The 23491-nt window shown below is 41.9% G+C and overlaps 1 protein-coding gene across 1 annotated transcript; it reads left to right on the forward strand.

The window, feature by feature from the left end:
* Positions 1-5196: 5196 nt before the first annotated feature.
* LOC112786007 (protein FAR-RED IMPAIRED RESPONSE 1-like) lies at positions 5197-23475 on the forward strand. The gene is made up of 2 exons (XM_025829431.1): positions 5197-5374; positions 22874-23475. The coding sequence occupies exons 1-2, from the start codon at positions 5197-5199 to the stop codon at positions 23473-23475; spliced, it is 780 nt and encodes a 259-aa protein (XP_025685216.1).
* The last annotated feature ends 16 nt before the right edge of the window (positions 23476-23491 follow it).

Consider the following 23491-nt stretch of genomic DNA (forward strand, 5'->3'; position numbering starts at 1 on the left):
ATTAAATTCGTCAAACCCTACATTGATTTGCTGCTCCAAATCCGGTTACTCTTTGAAGTGTTCTTAAAGCACTTTTTCCTCCTAAAACACATCAAGAACAACTTTAAAACTCTAAACCATCAACTAAAGAAACTTCAGAAGTATCTTAGGAAGGTTATCTTCACCTTAAACGTGCAGGAAATCAAAGATCTTTGGCCCACAAGTCAAGCTAAGCAAGAGATCTAAGGAAGAACATCAAGAAAACACTTGCTTAAGCATGTTTCCTTGAAAACCGAATTGAAGAGGGAGGGAGACAGTCATCTCACCTTATTTCCAGCTTTGACATGTTATATGGTTATGTAGAGGAAGAAGAGAGGATCATTTTGGTGAAATCGGAGTTTTGATTTGAGTTTTAGTTCAGAAGAAATTAAACTTTGAAGATTTAAGTGTCATGAAAGTTTCTCTCTTTTCTCTCTTCTCATTTTCGGCCAAAGTGAGAAATGACCAGCATTGGAGTGTCTTGAGGGTGTAAGGTGAGTTGTGATTGGTTGTCTTGTAGGTGGATTAAAATAATATTAAAATATCTCAGGTGTATAACTACTAAAACTAGATGTATCGGAACACTTGTAAAAACATCTCTAAAAATTATTTTCTGAGCTACTAGCATAAATGACACTAGTAACATATTTATTATGAGAATAGAACATGTATGATGAGGCCTTAGCATTGCTAAAGTCATCAGAGAGTGCTGGTGCTAAGCTGCACCAGTAAACTGTGAACCCGATTAAACCGATTTCCTGTTTTTAACTAAAACTGACCAGGTAACCTTATAATATCATTCAAGCATCTTTTAATACTAATATTATACTATTATCTCTCTTCTCTCATGAATCGAGTCCGGTTCATCAAACTGAGACTACTTACGAAAATCAGAATTAAAACTCCTAACCTGTACGGTTCAAAAATTAGGTTCTTCGTGATTGCGTTATCGAGCTTGCCTCAGAAGAGGTTCTAGCTTAAGGATGACATAATGACATCCTTAAGCTAGAACCTCTTCTGAGGCAAGCTCATCCTGGGTATGTGCCTCCTCCACGTGATCATCTGCCTCCGCATCAGATGGGTCAGAAGCGGTGTCAGGCTCGGAGGGGATGTCGCTGCCAGATCGGATCATCAACTTTATGTGCTCATAGCGTTTCTTGTTGTGACACTCCATGCGATCCCAGCGTGCGAAGATTCAGTGAACGAGATGATAGATGGGCTCTGAGGCAGGTGGAGGTGTAGTGGATGGATCTGGTGCACCCGAGGCAGTGAGAAAAGGAGGTCTATACCCTAATGCCAGAAACTTCCTGCTGTGAGGAATTATCTTCTTGTAGTCTGCAGCAGTTGGCTTCTCATCAGCAAGCTCCCAAGGCACGTCATCTCGGCGGCCTAGCTGGGTGATCAGATAAGGAAAAGGGAGAGTACCTCTGACATGGACCCTGGCCATATAATACCTGATGAAACGTGGAAGATACAGGTCCTTATCCTCCATCACACACCAGATGAGGGTGATCATAGCAGCGGGAACCTTTGTCTCATGAGTGCTTGGCATCACGTAATTACTCAGGATCTGCTGCCAAAGCCGAGCCTCATCATTCAAATATATCAGCTTGATTCCCTTAGGCATCACTGTATTCTTTCTCATGACCCATGGGGCAGTAGGATCAAGGGCTATTCTCTGCTTGATTGCATCCCAGTCAAATCTCATGTATCTCATATCCTCTTTAGCCTTTTGGAAACCGTCAGGTGAGGTATACTCGAGACAAGGGTGTATTGGTAGATTTCTCTTTAATATCACCTCGTTGTGAGTATAGCTCTACCAACAACAATCCTCGGGAGGTCAAATTTAGAAGAGGGATTTGGTTGTCACAAGGAATAACCGAAGTATTCAAACCTCGGGTCGTCTCACAAGGAATGGGCAAACATGTACTTCGACATTGGTTAGAAATCTGGGGTTGTGAGTTATGAGCATGAAAATAAATGGAAAACTTAACAAGCAAGTAATCTTAAATTGCAATAAACGAATTCAACTACGTAAGCAAAAATTAAGCAATTCCAATGAACAAGCAATATTCTACTTAATTCTACCTTACACTAATGAATAACTATAACTAAGACAATCGAAATTGGAAATTGGTTTTCGAATGTGAATGACAAAAACAACTCTTGGCTAGGCATGGGAATTGGGATCACAATCCTTATCCAATAACTACATCTTGATAACTATGGGGAACCAAGCTCATTAAGTCTACTCTCAAGTCTTAAGTACGTGATGTCTACTCCTAGACTTGAAGTACGTCAAATGGCCATGATCACATTAACCCATAAGTCCCAACCTACCTACTAATTAGATTAGTAGTGGGTTGGCATCAATGAGTATCAAATTGACCACCTAGGGCTCCCAAATCATCAAATCTATTAGACCCAATGACTCAAGTTTACCCAATTCCCTTGACCTAGGCCAAGAGTGAGGAAGAACTACTCCATAATCAAAGTGAACAATTCATCAAACACTTGGTAAACACTAACAAAAGACATGTTCAAAATAGCAATTAAATTGAATTGGGGAGTGAACACAAAACCATGCATTTCTTGTGAATAAATATGAGAAATATTGATAAAATCCCCCAAAATAAGCACAAGATAAACCACAAAATCGGGGTTTATCAAATCTCCCCACACTTAAACCTAGCATGTCCTCATGCTTAAAAATAAAAAGGACCAAAGATCATGGTGAGGAAAGGGTTTATGAAATGCAAACTATCTAAATGGATGCATGCAACTAATGTAAAATCATCTACCTACTTGGTCAGAAGTGAATTCATCCTTCAAGAATACATGTGAGCATATAGGGTGAAGATAGTGCGCAATTCATGAACCCTACCAAATTGAACATCACTAAAGAGTGCATATGACTTGCTAAACGAACGCTTGTGAAAGCCGGGAACAAGCATTGAGCATCGAACCCTCACCGGAAGTGTATCTACTCTATTCGCTCAAGTGTCTAGGGTTCGTCACTCAATCTCCTCCTAATCATGCTTTCCAAGATTTGTCTTTCATCTAATCAATCGACAATTACTTAATGCATGCTTACAAGTATCATGAGGTCTTATTCATGGGTTGTAATGGGGCTAGGGTGAAGGTAAGGACGTATATGGCGAAGTGGGCTTAAAATTTGAGTCCTTGATCAACCTCGGATCCCATTAGACACCTAAAACAACCTATACAACTACAATATATTCCTAGCTACCCTTGAATTTCTACCCTTTTGCATACTCATGCCTTCTTTTCAGTCCACCTATTATATGCATTGTTTTTATTACTTTACCTTGGGCATTTTTTTTTATGACATTATCATCATCCCCTTTTCTTTGGGGTTTCTTAGTGAACCAAAGTGTCAATGCATATGGTGTAATCAATTAGCACATGACTATATTCCCAAAATCCTAGAGTTTTCAATTACACTACAATTACATGCCTATATATCTACCCGAATTTCCAAAGTATACCCCTCCTATGTGAATGATACACATCCTAACTTACCTAAGCTAATCAAGGATTCAAATTCAGGGACATTCATGGTTTTTCACTTAGGGTTGTTGACGTGCTCCATTTAAGAATAAGAGGGTTTATCAAAGGCTCAAAATTGGTTAGCAATGGTAGATATAAGGGTTAAGGCTATTTGGGAAAAGTGACTATTGAAATGATGGCCTCAATCACGCAAATGCATTCATACACAAAGCAATGGACATATAGAATTAGACAAATCAAGGATCACATTCATATAGAGACAGATATGCACACAAGAATGGAAATAATGGTTAAAAGATGTAACCATGCAATAGGCTCAAAACTTTCACGCTTGTGTTCTTAACTCAATCACTATGTTCCAAAAAAACAATCTTAAAGCAAGTTCACTGCAAAAATTTTCAAAATTTTGGTAGGTCACCCAGAACACAGTTTCTTGGAGAGAAAGTTATTGCTTTGACCAAGTAATCCTAAAAAAAAACTAACTATCATGCAAGGGTATTTACAAGAAAAACTAACTACGCATGCAATATGCTAACATCTACTCAAAAGACCAATCCATGGTTATTGAAGAGAAGAGAGTGTTACCCATGGAGATTGGTCGAACGACCTTCCCACACTTTAGAAATTAGCACGGTCCTCCGTGTTACGAATGATACACAAGGGACGGTCGGGACCGGAGTCTTCACTATCCCCTCCATCAGAACTTTCATCGCTTGGGTTCGAGGTGGATGTGAATATCTCAGGCTCCTCCATGCTAGGGGCGACACAATGCAGAAGTTTCTTGATATAAGTATATCGGCGATGGTTACGCCTCTCATACCTATCAAGCTTCTGGTGAAGATCTTCTACCCTTTGATGTGTGGATCTCAGTGGTGGTGATGATGAGCTAGAAGGAAAAAGAAGTGGCGGGGCCATGTCGAGGCTTGGTTTGTTCATGGAAGATATAGGTATTTTCCGCTTAGGACCACATCGCCCTTAGCCGGAACCATGATCTTCTTATCCTTGGCTTCCCAAGAAACACCCGCAGCAGCAACTAAGTCAGATACCAAAGTTGGAAATGGCAGGTTACCCCGGTCGTGAACTTGACTCATTGCTTGCTTGACAAGAGGTGGGATGTTCACCGGCTTTTCCGTGAGAATACACCAAACAAGCAAGGCAAGGTCCACCGTGATGGACGACCTATGAGTGCTAGGTAGCACATAGTGAGAAAGGATCTGGGCCCAGGCTCTAGCTTCCACAGTGAGGAAGCGAGCGTTGATACTCTTGGGCCTCATCCGCTGTCGACCTTGGATCAAAAAAGTTTCTGGCTCAGCAATGACTCAGAAGATCGAGTCCCAATCGAATCCATACTCTTCTCGCTGATGTAGGGCTTTTTGGTAGCCATCCATGGCACTTGGCACTGGTAAAACATTAAGCACTTGCTGAATAGCCTCTTCTGAAACTGAGACTTGCTTACGGCGCATGTATACCTATTGAAGAGAGGGAAAGTGGTAGTTGGTATAAAATTCTTCCACCCAAGAGAGGTTGATTTCTCTTGGTTTCCTCAAGAGAAACTCCCATCCTCGCTGTTCAATTCGGGGCAGAATATAAGGAGCAACCTTGTCCGGCGGAGCTAGCAAATGCTCAGGATGATAGTTCCTTACGGCTATGGAAGAGAACTTGAGTTCACAAAAGCGGTTGGGGAACCTTGAAGAGTCTCGTGCCGGTTTGCCCTTGTCATTCTTATCAATAGGAGCAGGTGTCTTTCCGTTCTTTGATAAGGGTTTGGCTCCTATTGAAGGGTGCGCCTTAGAATTTGACCCTTGGGATACTCTTTTTGCGGACGGTTTCCTTGGAGCTATCTCTTTGCCTTTCTTGGTGGCCATCCTAAAAAGGAAGAGAAAGAAGGAAAACATTAGACCCAGGAAACAATTTGATGCAAACATGTAAGTGACTTGTAATACCCATGATAAATATGAAAGCAAGGGGCATGTCACTTGTCAAGGGATACAAGAGAAGGTAAGACATGCAAAGGCATGAGAAGAGTAGTCTCAAGCATCCTTAATAAAAAGCAAGTCATATTCAATTAATATGGAAGTGGCAAGTATGAACTTGAAACACACAAATCAGACTCAATGCATTCAAGAAGAAACAAGTGAGCGAGGAGGGAGCACCAAGTTGAAGGTTCATGGCTAAATAGAGCCAAAATGGGGTGCGTGCAATTCCTCGAACACTTGGCGTGCAATAATCAAGCAATGAGCAATTATGAGATACTAAACCAATTCAAAGCCCAAAATGGAACATCAATCACCACATAAACATCACACAATGGTAAAAGGGTGACAAAAGATCTAGTAATGCAAATTAAGTTCAAGTTCAATATCCATGGAGAAACAAAGAAAAGATAGGGAAAATAAGCAAACAAAAACGAGAAATATCATTATCAAGTAAAAGAGAAACTAAGTAAGATGATAAGAAGCATTTAATTAGAAGAAATAGTATAAAGAAAAGCAAAGGTAAAGGAGAGGAAGAAGTTAAACCTTGAAGAGTATGAAAAAGCAAGGTTGAATCTTCTTTTGTGAAGATGAGAGAGGAAATAGGAGAAGTGTAGCGCCACCAGAAAAATGGTTGTTGTCACCGGCGAGTGGCCTGAGACATTGATGGTGGGTTGTGGAAGAAGCAGAAGAAGAGAAGAGAAGAGAAGTGATGAAGAGAGTAAGAGCTAAGAAAGAAAAAGAAGGGTGAGTGAGAAAGGAAGTGGAACGGCGCGAAGTATAAAACTGATTCGCGCAGATGGCGCGCGCGTGCACGGTGCGCTGACGCATCGGTGAAGGTACTAGCTGAGGGCGCGTGCGCGTCAGTCGCGCGCGCGCGCGAGAGGAGCTGTGCCCCAGCCACAAAAGTGGCATAAACCCGGCTCAAGTCTCTGGTTTTTGTACCAGGGTGACCCAGGGAGGCATGCGCGCGGACGCGCACCATGCGCGGGCGCGTGCTTGTGGTATTCAACAGCTGGCGCGGGCACGCACTACTCGCGGACGCGTCAGTTTTGGCACAAAGTTGGCCCAATCGTGGCACAACTCTCTGGTTTTTGTACCAGAGACTTCTCGTAGGCCCATCGGCGCGCGCGCGCATCGTGCGCTTGCGCGTCGATGGTTAACGGGTGATGGTGCGCGCAGGCGGCATGCACGCGAACGCGCGGGTGCCTGGCGCGAGTTGGACACAAAGTTGGCCTGACTCTCGGATTTTTGGCCTGAAAATGGGAATTCGCAACCGGCGCGCACGCGCACTGTGCACTTGCGCGTCGGTGCTCTTTTTCAAAGAAAAATTTTGTTTTCTTTATCTCTTTTCACAACCTATCTATATGAACATTCTACCTATCTAACAGAATCAACAAAGCTAGCATTCTTAAGCACTCAATCAATCATCAAAAGATCATAAAATTCAAGGAACTAAAGATACTACAAGATGGTATAAACAAGGAAGATCTTACCACGGTGGGGTGCCTCCCACCAAGCACTTTTCTTTAACGTCCTTAAGTTGGACGGTCCTCTTCTCAAGCTTCATCTCTACTTGGTGCATCCTCCAATATGTACACCTCTAGCTCCCTTGGAGGTTTACAACCATGATATTTCTTCACTCTATGCCCATTCACCTTGAAAGTTGCTTCACTTTTGGGATCAAACAATTCCACCACTCCGTAGGGCTTCATTTCTTTCACCTTAAAAGGTCCTTCCCATCTAGAACGGAGCTTGCCAGGCATAAATCGGAGCCTTGAGTTGTAGAGGAGGACTTCATCTCCTTCTTTAAAGTCCTTCTTCCGAATGTGATGGTCATGGAATGCTTTAGTCTTTTCCTTGTAAATTCGGGCGTTCTCATATGACTCATTCCTCAAACACTCAAGCTCTTCTAATTGTAACTTCCTAGCTTCACCCGCCTTGGCTAAATCCATGTTGCACTGCTTTACCGCCCAATATGCTCGATGCTCAATCTCCACCGGAAGGTGGCATGCCTTACCATAGACGATCCGAAAGGGACTCATCCCTATCGGAGTCTTGTAGGCCGTTCTGTATGCCCATACTGCATCTCCTAACCGGAGGCTCCAATCCTTTCTTTGTGGATTGACCACTTTTTCCAAGATTCTCTTGATTTCCCAGTTGGACACTTCCGCTTGCCCATTTATTTGCGGATGATAAGCAGTAGCAACCTTATGTGATACTCCATAGCGCTTGAGCAATGCTTCTACCTTCCTGTTACAAAAGTGGGATCCTTGGTCGCTCACGATTGCTCGTGGCGACCCATAACGACATACAATGTGATTCCTAATGAAAGAAACAACGGTGTTGGCGTCGTCAAGGTGGGTAGGCACGGCCTCCACCCACTTTGACACGTAGTCAACCGCTAACAGAATGTACAGATACCCACCAGAGTTAGGAAACGGTCCCATAAAGTCAATGCCCCACACATCAAATATCTCACAGAACAACATAGGTTGCTGAGGCATTTCATCCCTTTGGGATGTGTTTCCTGACTTTTGACACTGATGACAAGACACACAGCCAGTTAGCGTCCTTGAATAAGGTTGGCCACCAGAATCCGTAATCCAACACCTTTTTAGCGGTCCTTTGTGGGCCAAAGTGGCCACCACAGTCGGACGAATGACAAGCTTCCAGAATTAGTTGAAATTCGGATTCCGTGACACACCTTCGGATTACTTGGTCTACACCTCTCTTCCACAAGTGAGGGTCATCCCAAATATAGTATTTGGAATCACTCCTCAACTTGTCCCTTTGATTTTTCGAAAAGTTGGGAGGGAAGATTCTTGCAACCAAGTAGTTCGCCATTGGGGCAAACCAAGGAAAACTAGCTGACACAGCATGCAAACTTTCCAATGGGAATGAGTCATTGATCGGAAATGGATCAGTTTTTAAATTCTCAATGCGGCTTAAATGATCCGCAACTAGGTTTTGAGATCCACTCCGGTCCCTAATCTCAATGTCGAATTCTTGCAAAAGCAAGATCCAACGTATGAGTCTAGGCTTTGACTCATTCTTTGTCAATAAATACTTCAAAGCTGCATGATCCGTGTATACCACTATCTTTGAACCTAGCAAATAAGATCTGAATTTATCTAAGGCATGAACAATGGCTAAGAGTTCTTTTTCGGTAGTGGTATAGTTGGATTGTGCGGCATCTAGTGTCTTAGAAGAGTAGGCAATGACATAAGGAAGTTTACCTTCGCGCTGTGCAAGCGCGGCACCCACAGCATAGTTTGACGCATCGCACATTATCACAAATGGCAACGTCCAGTTGGGGCCTCGCACAATCGGTGCTATGGTGAGAACTTTCCTCAACTCTTCAAAAGCTTTTACACATTCACTGTCAAACTCAAAGTCCACATCTTTTTGGAGTAGGCACGACAATGGCAAAGCAATCTTGCTGAAGTCCTTGATAAAGCGCCTGTAAAATCCTGCATGTCCCAAAAACGAGCGGACCTCCCTCACGGATGAGGGGTGAGGCAAAGTAGTAATAACATCGACCTTGGCCGGGTCCACAGAAATGCCTTCATGAGATACTACATGTCCCAACACTATGCCTTGTCGTACCATAAAGTGACATTTTTCAAAATTTAAGACAAGGTTGGTGTCAACACATCTAACTAGGACCTTGGCCAAGCTCTCCAAACAACAATCAAATGAGACACCATAAATGCTGAAATCGTCCATAAAAACTTCTAGACAATTCTCCATTAGATCAAAGAAGACACTCATCATGCATCTCTAAAAAGTAGCGGGTGTGTTACATAGTCCAAATGGCATTCTTTTATAGGCAAAGGTGCCAAACGGACATGTAAACGTGGTCTTTTCCTAATCTTCAGGAGCAATATGTATCTGAAAGTATCCAGTAAATCCATCAAGCAAACAGTAGTGAGATTTACCTGCCAAGCGGTCCAGCATCTGATCGATGAAGGGTAAGGGGTAATGGTCCTTCCGTGTGACGGCATTCAATCTTCTGTAGTCAATACATACTCGCCATGCATTTTGCACTCTTTTAGTGACCATTTCTCCGTCTTCCTTCTTGACCATTGTGATGCCCGACTTCTTGGGAACAACTTGAACCGGGCTCACCCACTCACTGTCGGAAATAGGGTATATGATATCCGCATCCAGTAGTTGGGTGACCTCTTTCTTCACTACGTCAAGGATGGTTGGGTTGAGCCTCCTTTGCAGTTGCCGAACCGGCTTAGCTCCATCTTGGAGAAATATCCTATGCATACACTTATGCGGGTTAATCCCCACAATATCCGTAAGGCTCCATCCTATTGCTTTCTTGTACTTTCTTAGAACGTCTAGGAGTTTTTCCTCTTCTTCACTTGAGAGTTTACTAACAATGATAACTGGAAACCCACAGTTGTCTTCTAAGAATGCATATTTCAGATGGGAGGGAAAGGGTTTCAGTTTACTTGCTACCTCAAGATGAGGTTCCTTTTCATCAAGCTCATGGGACTCATTCTTGACAACTTCTTTAAGTTCATCTTCTTGGTCATCCATCTCCTCAACGGTGGGGTAGCACGACTTGTCATGATCTTCTTCTTGTACTTCCGCTACCACTTCATCAATTATATCGCATCGGAGCATGGAATGTTCTTCGGGAGGATGTTTCATGGCTTCCTCTAAATTGAACCTGATAGTCTTGTCTCCAACTCCAAAGGAATATATACCGGTGAAGGCATCTAGCTTGAATCTAGAGGTTTTGAGAAAAGGTCTACCAAGTAGGACGGAGGATGAGCTTCTACCTTCCGTTGGGGGCATCTCAAGGATGTAAAAGTCAACCGGAAAAACCAAATCCTTAATTTCCACAAGTATATCTTCAGCTATTCCCATTACTGTGATCACACTTTTATCGGCTAAGGCAAACCTCGCCGCCGACTTCTTCAATGGAGCTAAATTCAACCGCACATAGATGGAAAGCGGCATGATGCTAACACAAGCTCCCAAGTCACACATACAATCATGAAAAGTGTATCCACCAATACAACAAGACACTAAGCACGGTCCAGGGTCGCCACATTTTCTTGGAATAGGCTCCATCAAGGAAGAAATCGAGCTACCCAGGGATAGTGTCTCCAATTCCCCTATTCTACCCTTGTGTGTACATAAGTCTTTCAAAAATTTTGCATACTTGGGGATTTGTTGAATAGCGTCAAGGAGTGGTATGGTTACCTCGACCTTTTTGAACACTTGGAGCATGTCTAAATCAAATTCCGGTGTCTTCTTTGCTTTCTTCACCATGGAAGGAAATGGAATAGGAATTGATTCATCGACTACGGCTTTCCTTTTGGGTTCCTTGGGGTTTACTCCTTCTTCCTCATGCCTTTTGTCTACCACCTCTTCTTCATGTGGAGTTCCAACAACTACCTCTTCTTCATGCACCTCTTCCATGACTCTTGGGGGTATCTCCTCCAATGTAGTCCCCGACCGTAGAGTGATGGCATTGAGACCGCCTCTTGGGTTTGGTTGGGGTTGTGATGGAAGGTTGGAAGAACTTGAGGGTTGGGTGGTGTTGTTATTGGGAGTTGGTGGTTGGTTTGACATGTTCATCTTTGAGAGTATGTTGGTGAGGTTGGCCAATTGAGTGTTCAAGGCCTCGAATTGAGCCTTGTTGATTTCATCTTATTTTTCCATAGTGGCTCTAAGCTCATCAACTTGATTGTTGGAAGATGTAGGAGTTTGGTTTTGTTGTCTATGGTGTGGTGTTTGGTACTTGGTGTAGTTATTTTGGTTTTGGTTGGCTTGGTAGTTGGTGTTATTGTGGTGGTATTGGGATGAAGATTGGTTGTTATTGTGATGAGAAGAAGGGTTGTTCCATCTTTGGTTCTGATTGCTTCCTTGTGCATTATCTCTCCACCCTTGATGTTGATTACTACCTTGATGGTAGTTGTTTTGGCCTTGAGAAGGATATGGTGGATGGTTGTTGTAATTCACATTAGCTACCACAAGGGCATGTTCCTCTTGAATTTGATGGCATTGGTCGGTGTAATGTGTGGTGCTAGAGCACAAACCACAAATCCTAGGAGGGCCTTCAAGTTGAGCAACCGGAGGAGGGGCTTGGATGGCTTTGATGGAGTAATACTCCCTTTGATCTCTTTGAATTTGTGTAAAGATGGTGGTCATATCCCCAAGTGCCTTGGTTAGACTTGCTTCAGAGGGGGACGGTTCTACCACACCCTTAAGGGGGTTATTCCTCACTCTTGTGTGTTGCGTAGATTCGGCGACATCCTTTATCAAATCCCAAGCTTCTCCTTCCGTCTTGTTTTTCGAAAGGGACCCGCCACTAGAGGCGATAAGCAATCTTCTATCTTCCGCACAAAGACCTCCGGTAAAGTAGCTAATGAGCAAGCGAGTGGTCATTCCGTGATGTGGACACGACTCCAATAGCCTCTTGAACCAAGACCAATATTCATACAAGCTCTCTTGGTCTCTTTGCATTATGCCCGAAATCTCTTTCCGGATGTACTCGGTCTTCTCCGGTGGGAAGAACTTGTTAAGAAACTCTCTTCTCAAGAAATCCCAATTAGTCACAATATCATCCGGTAGCGAATAAAACCATGTTTTTGCTTGTGCTTCAAGAGAAAAAGGAAAGGCAAAAACCATGACGGCTACCTCATCGGCTCCATGCCTTCGAGCCGTAGAACAAGCAACATGAAAATCCTTCAAATGTCGGATGGGGTCTTGACCCGGCAACCCATGATACTTAGGAAGTAGATTTATCAAGCTACTCTTCAACTCAGTTTGGATCAAGGTTAGGATACCTTGCTTGTAACGGTGGAAGTATGATATCCGGAGCTCCTTACTCATGCAAAGTGATCCGGCGTGGCTCCGCCATGTATGACTCACCTGTAGGATGCAAAGATGTATCAGTGATGCCAACAGAAGAATAGGAAGTAGTGGACTTCAAGTCACCCTCGATGGCATCTAGTGATTCGGTGTTTTCCTCAAGAGAGGCCGAAGTACTAGGCGTGTAGTCCAATCGCCTTCTAGCTTGCCGAGTATGTAACAAAGTTCTTTCAATCTCGGGGTCAAAGTTGGCTAAGCTAGAATTCGGTTGAGACCGAGTCATCAAACTTGAAAGTCATAGTACAATTGCAAGAGAAATTTAAACTATAGCTAAGTATTGAAAGAGCAAAATATCTACAGTATTCACATATTCACATAACCAATATCAAGGCATATGTTGCAACCATTCCCCGGCAACGGTGCCAAAAATTTGACGTATACTCGAGCCAAGGGTGTATTGGTAGATTTTTCTTTAATATCACCTCGTTGTGAGTATAGCTCTACCAACAACAATCCTCGGGAGGTCAAATTTAGAAGAGGGATTTGGTTGTCACAAGTTCAACCCCAATAGAAATAACCGAAGTATTCAAACCTCGGGTCGTCTCATAAGGAATGGGCAAACATGTACTTCGACATTGGTTAGAAATCCGGGGTTGTGAGTTATGAGCATGAAAATAAATGGAAAACTTAACAAGCAAGTAATCTTAAATTGCAATAAACGAATTCAACTACGTAAGCAAAAATTAAGCAATTCCAATGAACAAGCAATATTCTACTTAATTCTACCTTACACTAAACGAATAACTATAACTAAGACAATTGAAATTGGAAATTGGTTTTCGAATGTGAATGACAAAAACAACTCTTGGCTAGGCATGGGAATTGGGATCTCAATCATTGTCCAACAACTACATCTTGATAACTATTGGGAACCAAGCTCATTAAGTCTACTCTCAAGTCTTAAGTGCGTGATGTCTACTCCTAGACTTGAAGTACGTCAAATGGCCCTGATCACATCAACCCATAAGTCCCAACCTACCTACTAATTAGATTAGTAGTGGGTTGGCGTCAATGAGTATCAAATTGACCACCTAGGGCTCCCAAATCATCAAATCCATTAGACCCAATGACTCAATTTTACCCAATTCCCTTGACCTAGGCCAAGAGTGAGGAAGAACTACTCTATAATCAAAGTGAGTCATTCCTAACCTTTCAAAATAGCAATTAAATTGAATTCTACAAAAACCCACTAACAATTATCAACGTACAATCAAACAATCAATAAGATTAAACATAGAAATCATCAATGTAACATCAACAAAACAAGATCCACAACATTCATGAAATGGGTAAAAATGACAATTGACAAGAATCATAAAACTATCACTAGATGTAAGCAAGATTGTAACAAGGAATTTAAATTGAACAATTAAAACTATAATCAACAAAATCCAATTCACAAATCAACAAGGGAAAATCAAAATGGAAACTAGATCTAGAGAGGAACAAGGGTTTCTCTCTCTAGAATCACCAAAGAACCAAAAAAAACTCTAAAATTATGTCCTAGTGTCAAAATGAGTCATCCTCCTTTTCCCCCTTAGCATCCTTGGGTCTTTTTCATGCAGAAACAGCTTGAAATTGGGCCTCCTTGGCCTCAGAAATCGCCAGGCACGATTTCTCTTAATGAGGTCACGTGCAGCTTCCCACGCGTGCGCGCCATGCGTGCGCACGCGCCGATTACTTTTGTGATCCACGCGTGCGCGCCAGTTGCGCGTGTGCGTCGATAGAAATCTTCCAATCTGCGCGGATGCGTCCATCCTTACGCGCCGCTTCTAGCCAGTCCCATCCACGCGAGCGCGTGGAGTGCGCGGGCGCCCCGATGCTGCTGCTCCCAAGACTTCAATTCTTCATGTTCCTCCCTTTTTGTGCATGCTTTCTCTCTCTCTTCTGAGTCATTCCTAACCTATAATTCCTGAAATTACTCAACAAAGATATCACGGCATCGAATGACAATAGAAGAGGATTAAAATATGGCAATTTTAAGGCAAAATAAGCATGTTTTTCATCATAGAGCAATATTGGGGAGTGAACACAAAACCATGCATTTATTGTGAATAAATGTGAGAAATATTGATAAAATCCCCCAAAATAAGCAGAAGATAAACCACGAAATCGGGGTTTATCATCAGGCTGATCTGACTTAGGCTGAAGCCGGAGGATATCCTCAATAGCTTCCTCAGTGACTAAAATATGTTTCTCTCTGAGGTGCACTGCATCCAGGGAGGTCTTGAAATAGTTACAGTAAAATTCTGTGACCCAGGATGCATTGACCTCTGTCAAGTTCCTTTCCATGAAGAACCAGCCTCTTTGTTTTATCTGTTCAAAAGTGTACTGGGTGAGTTCTTCTAGAATTTTAAGAGTTTTCTCCAGGTAGAGGTTCCTGGCAGTGGCAAATACTGGATACTTTAGCTCACAGTATCTGTTTGCGAATTTGACTTGATCTGTGGCAGTGAGGAGCTGGTCGGCCTTTTCCTGCGGGGTAAAGTTCTTTTCCCGCCAGGAATCATCATGAAGGATATCCAAGATAAAGGTAGAAGATTCTCCTCTTTTCCGTTTGCCTGTAGTTGCCTTGCCTTTTCCTTTACTTTTGGGATCAGACATCGTAAAAAGTAGAAGTAGCAGGATATAATTAAAGAACTAAAGCAGGAAAACAAGTAGGCAAGTAGGATGTTGTCAATGTAAGCATAAAGGCAAAAAGAACAATTGAAGCATGAGATGAGGTAAATATATGTACATTTTGGATTGAATTCGAGTTAAAAGTTTGAGAGTAAAAATCACAATCCAAAATATAATAGAAGTGGGATTCAAGTTAATTAGGAAAAACAGTAATCATGCCTTGAGTTAGAAAGTTAAAGTAGTTAGGTAAAAACCAAAAAGAGAAGTTAGAAAGCTAAACTGGTTAGGAGTTAAAAAGGAAGTTAAAGTGAGTGGTATGAGAATGGTTTTCCTAGTTACCAAGAAATTCACAAACTTGAAGAACAATCAACTCATATGCAAGCAAGGATTACAGTTTATTGATGATAATTCTTATAGATAAAGTAAGTTTAAAATGAAAATGAATTCATCAATAAGCAATTTATTACTCAGGGAACCAAGAGGAATAAGAATGCTAGCCCGTGCATTCATGAATTGGTGTGGTTGTAGCCAAGTAATGCAAAATACTGAATTTCCAAACCAATACATGAATGGGGGTAGATTAAACCATAAATTTGCAGAAAATTTGGGCAGCATTCCGGCTAAAATTAGATGTTCCCGGGTAGTAAACAGCAGGAAAAATCAGTTCATATGAAATTAAATAGTGCTGAAAAGATTAACAAATAGCAAGAATAGTAAATAACAGTTCAACAACAACATCAAATATGAAAAACATCATCACATCAAATTCAGAATTGCGAATCAGATAAGAACAGTTAGCACGAACGGTGCAATTATCAAGCCTAAATCCACTAACCATATCCTAGCTACCTAACCACCTAAAATCTACTACAATCATGCATCTCTAACTATCCTATTTCGAACAAAAAAACTGTAAAATATGCGATTAATTGACTAATTGGAAAACAAAATTGATGTTTGGCAGAACCTGGTGTGTAGAAACAGAAAGTAGGCTCAGAGAGATGGTGGCGTTATGGTGGTGACGCAGCGGTGATTGGTGGCGGAGCGACGGCGGTCCGAGGTGGAGGCAGGGGCGGTTTGGTGGTGGTGGGTAGATGAGGGTTAAGGGGGGAAGAGAAGGGGTAGAGGGTTGTGTTGTGGTGGCTGGTGGTGGCGCGATGGTGGCGGCTCAGTGATGGGGTGGCGGCAGTGGGGTTTGGGTGGTTGTGGAGGGAGGAGGAAGGGGGGAAAGGGAAAGGGAAGAAGGGGAGGGGGGAGAAGAAGAAGGGGGAGCGTCGGCGGTGTAGTGCGGCGGTCGGGATGGTGGCGCGGTAGTCGGGTCTGGGCAGCCATGAGTGGTGTTGGTTGGGGGATGGGAGAAGAGAGGTTACAGAGGGGGGTGGGGGGTTTGGGAGACGCGATGGGTAAGGTTTCGCATGAATGAGGGCTAGTATTTTTGAATCCACGCGAATGCGTGGAGCACGCGATCGCGTGATTTGGGCGAAAAAGGGGTGTGACGCGGTTGCGTCGTTGACGTGATCGCGTGAATTAGGTAAAAGGTAAGGGACGCGTACGTGTAGAGCACGCGAACGCGTCGCTGAAAATTGTGCTAAACGCACAATTCCAGCATCGTTTTGGCGCAACTCTCTGTTTCCAATGGGGTCCATAAAATCCATACGATGCGTACGCGTCGCTCACGCTTTCGCGTGGGATGTGTGTAGTGCGAGTGACACGTTCGCGTCAGGGACGCGAACGCGGGGGCCAAATTGTGCTAAAGGCACACTAGCCGCACGATTCCAGCCCAACTTTCTGGGCGTTGGATCTTTACGCCGATTTCCAGTCGACGCCCACGCGTGGCCTGCACGCTCGCGTGGGTGATATTTTTTTTTTATGCAATTATGCAGTATGCAATATGCAGTGCTAATTTGGATGCTGCGACTAATTCCAGGTTCAATGAAATAGAATAAAAATAAAATTTAAAAACAAACAAAACGAAATAAAATTGAAATTGAAAGAGGAACGATCATACCATGGTGGGTTGTCTCCCACCTAGCACTTTTGGTTAAAATCCTTAAGTTAGACATTTAGGGAGTCCTTTGTTATGGTGGCTTATGCTTGAATTCGTCCAAAAATCTCCACCACTGTTTGGAATGCCAACAGCCTCCGGGGTCCCAAACTAGGCATGTAAAGCCTTTGAGTAAATTCAAACAGGTTCTCAGGTTCCCGGGATGTTGAATGTCAGAATAGATTCCAGGATCCCAAACTTTACTTTTATATCCGCCTTTGTCTTGATTTATATTTTTCCAGCCGGGCGGTTTGGAAGTTGCATTCTCACCAAGATGGCCAAACATTCTCCGAGACCCATTCAATCGAACTCGTAACCAATCCTTACACTTCAGATTGAAGCGTGGAACCTTATTGAATCTTGCATACCAGCTTTGAGCGCGAACCATTTTCTTTTTACTCTTAAAGCCGCAAAGAGCTCTAAGATGACCATCTGTTTCAAGTAAACCATATTTAAGTGGAAAACTAAAGATAAAAGCTAAGGATTTTACCCACTTGAATTTAGTATTGGGTGGTAATGGTCTTGGGATATGTGTTTCCAGTGGTTTTGCAAGCTCTACTCCCTCGTGTTTTTCTGTGTATTCCTCCACTTCGTTGCAAATTTCTTCAATTTCAACCACATCTTGATCCAAGTCTTTGATATGTTCCTCATCACTCAAGTCATAAGTTGGAGGTTGCGAAAAATCTACCTCTGCATCATCTTCATATTCACTTGGGGAAGATTCTTCTATCTCAAAGAATTCACTTGCGGATGCAAGTTCATTGCTAGGAGAATTTGACTCATGATATTCATTATCAAGGAAACTTTCTTGTTGAGTTATTTCGTCCAGTTCTTCATAGGATACCTGCTTCAGGGGCTGTGCACTATCCTCCTCAGCATCAACTGCACTTTTCCTTACAGAATTCTCCACAATTCTGGATTCCCACGGAGGTTCAGCGTCTCCTAAGTCTTCAACCAATTCTTCTTCTTCTATGATTTCAGCCTCCTCCACTTGTTCCAGTACAAAGTCATGCTTCGTACTGGCCAGTGGGGTTTCTAGTATCTCTTTCATGCTGCATTCTTCATTAGTTTGTTCACATGAAGCCATGGGGGTTCCTTGAGTGTCTGAACGTCGGGAAGGTAGTCTATTTATTGCTTGATTCAATTGGTGAAGTGTGGCATGAAATTTTTCAAATGTTTCCTTGAGTTGCTCCCTTGATTCTTTGAGTGATGGATATCGACGTGGTGCATAGGGAAGTGGTGGTTCTTGGGAGTAATTGGGTTGGAATTGGGGTGGATACGGGTTAGGGTCATATGGAGGTGAATGGTGGTAGTTGGCTTGTGAGTGTGGTAGTTCAAAGCTGTGTTGAGGAGGTGGTTCATAGGCGTATGATAGGGCTTGTCGGTAATTACAAGGGGTCCACCATAACTATTGTTCTGACATGCATTATTGAATGGTCATCGTCCATGATAGTTTGGAAGGTGTTGTTGCCTAAAGGGTTGATCAGATCCTCGTGGCTCCGTCCATCTCTGATTGTTTTGACCTTGATGCATGTTCCTGTTATAGCTTCCATTCCTTTCAACATTATTAGAACCAAACTCAAAGCGATAGGGGTGAGAATTCATAGTAAATAATAAAAATTAAAAGCGAAAATAAAAAGAAATAAACAAGCAAAAGAAAATATTTACAATAACCAATAATAAGGCACACAGTTGCAATTCCCCGGCAAATGCGCCATTTTGAACGAACGGATTTCTGCTAGTAAACAAATTCACAAATATAATCACGTTGTAAGTATAGTTTCTAAACTAACAAGAATCCTTTCGTACAAAAGTTTTGTTTGTCACTAAAGCAAACTCAATAAAATTAATTAACCGAAGTATTCAAACCTCGGGTCGTCTCTCAAGGAGTTGCAGGGTAGTATGAATTATTATTGGTTATGAAAAAGGTAAAATTTTTGGGTTTTCGAAATAAGGAGCAGGTAATTTAAATGACAAGAAAAATAAATTAATAATAATAAAATCTCTTGGCAAGGTATAAGAAATTGAGGTCCTATCCTAGTTATCCTTATCAGGTGTGAAGAGAATTGGATTTTGCTCCCATTTAAATTAACCCTTGCTAAACAATGGAAAGTCAAGTGGACAAATTGATTTGATCCTCAGGTCCTAGTCAACTCCTATGGAAAGACTAGTGTTATTGGAGTACAAATTAATCAGCAAGAATTCCAATTTCAATCAACAGTTGAGTTTGACAACTCAAATGTTGCTAATTACTTAACCAAAACTAAAAGGGGAAAATAAATCTAAATTGAATTGAAAGCATCATAAAATAATCATTAATCTGAAATACCTCAAATTGCATTTAAACATAAATTCAAATCCTAACATGGAAAGTTTGTAAATCAATAATGAAAAGATAAATGACAATTAAAGTAATGGAATAAATGAAAGTAGAAAATAAATTTAAAGGAATATTGAACCTGTGATTGAAGAGAAATGATCCTAAAATAAGAGAAATCATAATCCTACGAGAGAGGAGAGAACCTCTCTCTCTAAAAGCTACATCTAAAACCTAAAATTGTGTATATGAAAGTTATTCTCTGTATATCTTTTGATTCCTCCATTCTCTGGCTTATATTCTGTGTTTCTGGTTTGGATTTGGGCCGAAAAAGGGTCCAGAAATCGCTGGGGGCTTTTTCTGCAGATTCCTGTATGTGGCGTCTGTCACACATTCGCGTGGGTCACGCGTTCGCGTCATCTGGGAGTTTTCCTTGTCACGCGTACGCGTCGGTCACGCATACGCGTTAATTGCGTTCTGCTCAAGGCGTGCGTCCGCGTCATCTACGCGTTCGCGTCGCTGCATTTTCGCGCTAGGCACGCGTTCACGTCGTCCATGCATTCGCGTCGCTGCCTTTTCTTCAAAACTCCATTTTTGTGCTTTCCTTCCATTTTTGTATGTTTTCTTTCTGTCCTTTAAGCCATTCCTACCCTATGAGATCTGAAAATACTTAACACACAAATCACGGCATCGAATGATAGTAAAGGGTAATTAAAATTAATATTTTTAAAGCATAGGAAACATGTTTTTCACATATATCATATAATAAGGAAGGAAAAGTAAAACCATGCAATTTACATGAATAAGTGGGTGAAGGATTGAATAAATCACTTAAATTGAGCACAAAATACATCATAAAATATGGGTTTATCAACCACTAATAAAAATGAAAATAAAATAAAGAATAAAATTAAGAATAAAAATCAAAGATCATACCATGGTGGGTTGTCTCCCACCTAGCACTTTTAGTTATTGTCCTTAAGTTGGACATTTGGTGAGCTCCCTGTTATGGTGGCTTGTGCTTGAACTCATCTAGGAATATCCACCAATGTTCATAATTCCAATGGCCTCTGGGATCCCAAACTAGGTGTAGAAAGCCTTCAAGCAAGTTAAAGCACGTGACAAGGCCCCAGGAGTGTTGATTGGTAGAATGAGTTCCGGGTTCCCAAACCTTGCTTTTGCACCCGTCTTCTTGTTGACCATCTTTGTTCCAACCGGGTGATAAGCAATCCGAATTCTCACTAAGGCATCCAAACAACTTTCTAGACCCATACAATTTAGTATTCTTCCAACCATGATAATTCAGCCGTGAGCTTCCTACCACAATGAACCTAGGATTGTGTTGCCAACCACTAACCATCTCCCTCTTACTCTTAAAGCCACAAAGAGCTCTAAGTTGTCTATCTGTCTCAAGCAAAGTATATTCAAGTGAGCTAATTAAGCTTAGAGATGAGAGATTTACCCACTTGAATGAAGGGATGGATGGTGATGGCTTTGGGGGAGAGGTCTCTAACAGCTTTGGCAAGGTGATTTCCAGCTCCACTCCCTTGGGCTCTTCTTTGACAACTTCCACCTCTATGCAAGCTTCTTCAATATCAACCTCTTCCTCTTGGTAGCTTTCTTCTAATTCGATCTCTTCTTCATTGTTCACCAAGGGTATGGTAGGCTGTGCTTCTTCTTCTTTAATCTCCATGTCAAATCCAATGGGAAAGGATTCAATTGTAGATAAGAATTCATCAATGATTGAATCTATCTCTTGATCAACCTCTTCAAAGTCTTTAACCATGATATGCCTTGGAGGTTGTACACCCTCCTCAACATCAAATTCAAACTCCTTAGAAGGGGGTTCTGTGACTTGATGTTCAGCATCTCCTAAGTCTTCAACCAATTCTTCTTCGATAATTACAGCTTCATCCACTTGTTCCAGTACAAAGTCATGCTCCGTACTGTCCACTGGAGTTTCTAATATCTCCTTCATGCTACGTTCTTCATTAGATTATCCACATGAAGCCATGGGGGTTCCTTGAGTGTCTGAATGTCAGAAAGGTAATCGATTTATCGCTTGATTCAATTGGTGAAGGGTTGCATGAAATTTTTCCACTCTTTCCTTGAGACGCTCCTGTGATTCTCGGGTCGATGGATATGGACATGGTGTATATTGAGGTGTTGGTTCTTGGGAGTAATTGGATTGGAATTGGGATGGCTCCATGTATGGTTCATACGGTTCATAGGGTGGTTGGTATGGTGGATGTCATATGGAGGTGAATGGTGGAAAAAGGGCTTGTGAGTTTGGTGGTTCAAAGGTATGTTGGGGAGGTGGTTCATAAGCATATGGTGGGGCTTGTTGGTAACTACAAGGGGGTCCACCATATTCATCATCTTGGTACGCTCCCTGGATTGGCTCTTAACCATAGTAATTTGGTGGGTGATGGTTGTCACGAAGGGGTCCACCATAACTATTGTCTCGACATGCATTGTTGAATGGTCGTCGTCCATGGTACTTTAGAAGGTGTTGTTGCCTAAAGGGTTGATCAGATCCTCGTGGCTCCGTCCATCTCTGATTGTTTTGACCTTGATGCATGTTTCTGTTATAGCTTCCATTCCTTTCAACAATATTAGAACCAAACTCAAAGCGACGGGAGTGAGAACTCATAGTAACTAATAAAAATTAAAAATAAAAATAAAAACAAATAAACAAGTAAAAAAAAATTTACAATAACCAATAATAAGGCACACGTTTGCAATTCCCCGGCAACGGCGCCATTTTGACGAACGAAACTCTCGCATGATCTAGAATTTTCACAAATAAATTCCCGTTGTAAGTATAGCTTCTAGACCGACAAGAATTCCTTTCGTACAAAAGTTTTGGTTGTCACTTAAGCAAACCCAATAAAATTGATAACCGAAGTATTGAAACCTCGGGTCGTCTTCTCAAGGAATTTCAGGGAGGTATGATTTATTATTGGTTATGAGTAAAAGTGTATTTTTAGGTTTTTGAAATAAGGGACAAGCTGTACGGAAACTATAGCAAATTATACATCATTTCTAAGCCCCGGACTTTAGCTTTCCAACACAACTGGAACCGCATCATTTGGACCTCTGTAGCTCAAGTTCAGGCTGGACAGCTTAGCAATTTTTCCAACTTCTTGTATTCCTTCCACTTTTGCATGCTTCCTTTCCTTCCTCTAAGCCATTCCTGTCCTGTAATCTATGAAATCACTTAATGCACATATCACGGCATTGAATGGTAATAAGAGAGGATTAAATATAGTAAAATTTAAGAGCACGAAGCATGTTTTCAATTATAGCATAAAATCAGGAAAGAAAATGTAAAACCATGCATTTTGTATGAACAAGTGTATGAAAGATTGATAAAATCCACTCAATTGAGCACAAGATAAACCATAAAATAGTGGTTTATCAGTGGGTATCATAGAGTTGGCTTTTCAAAGAATGATTTGGATAATTATGTAGAAAGAAGTAGACGGGCAAGGATTATTGGTGGCGATTCAAATGCTACCATAGGATACTTGAGTGGCAAGGCTGATCTAGATCCGATGGCGATGGCACGCTATAGTTCTACCCCTGAAGATAGATTGGGCAACTTATTTTGGGCAGATGGAATGTCCAGGGCTAATTACCAGTTGTTTGGTGACGTCCTAGCATTTGATACCACGTACCAAAAGAACAAGTATAAAAAGCCACTAGTGATATTTTCTGGTAGTAATCACCATAGGGAAACTTGTATTTTTGGTTTTGCTGTGTTAGAGGATGAATCAGGACTGACCTACACATGGTTGTTGAAGAACTTTCTGGATGTTATGCTGGGTAAATCTCCTACTGTTGTGGTAACTGATGGAGATGAAGGCATGAAAGAGGGTATTGCGAATGCATTCCCTAATGCTACCCATAGATTATGTGGTTGGCACCTTCAAAAAAATGAAACGTCTAACATCAAGGATCCAACCTTTTGTGCAGAATTTAAAAAGTGCAAGTATGGCAAGTGGCATCCCGATGACTTCGAGCTCCGTTGGGCTAAGATGGTGGATACTTTTGGTCTGCAAAATAATGACTGAGATAACATTCAATATG

Source organism: Arachis hypogaea, chromosome 20, assembly GCF_003086295.3.
Source record: "Arachis hypogaea cultivar Tifrunner chromosome 20, arahy.Tifrunner.gnm2.J5K5, whole genome shotgun sequence".
In the NCBI taxonomy this organism is placed as follows: Eukaryota; Viridiplantae; Streptophyta; class Magnoliopsida; order Fabales; family Fabaceae; genus Arachis; species Arachis hypogaea.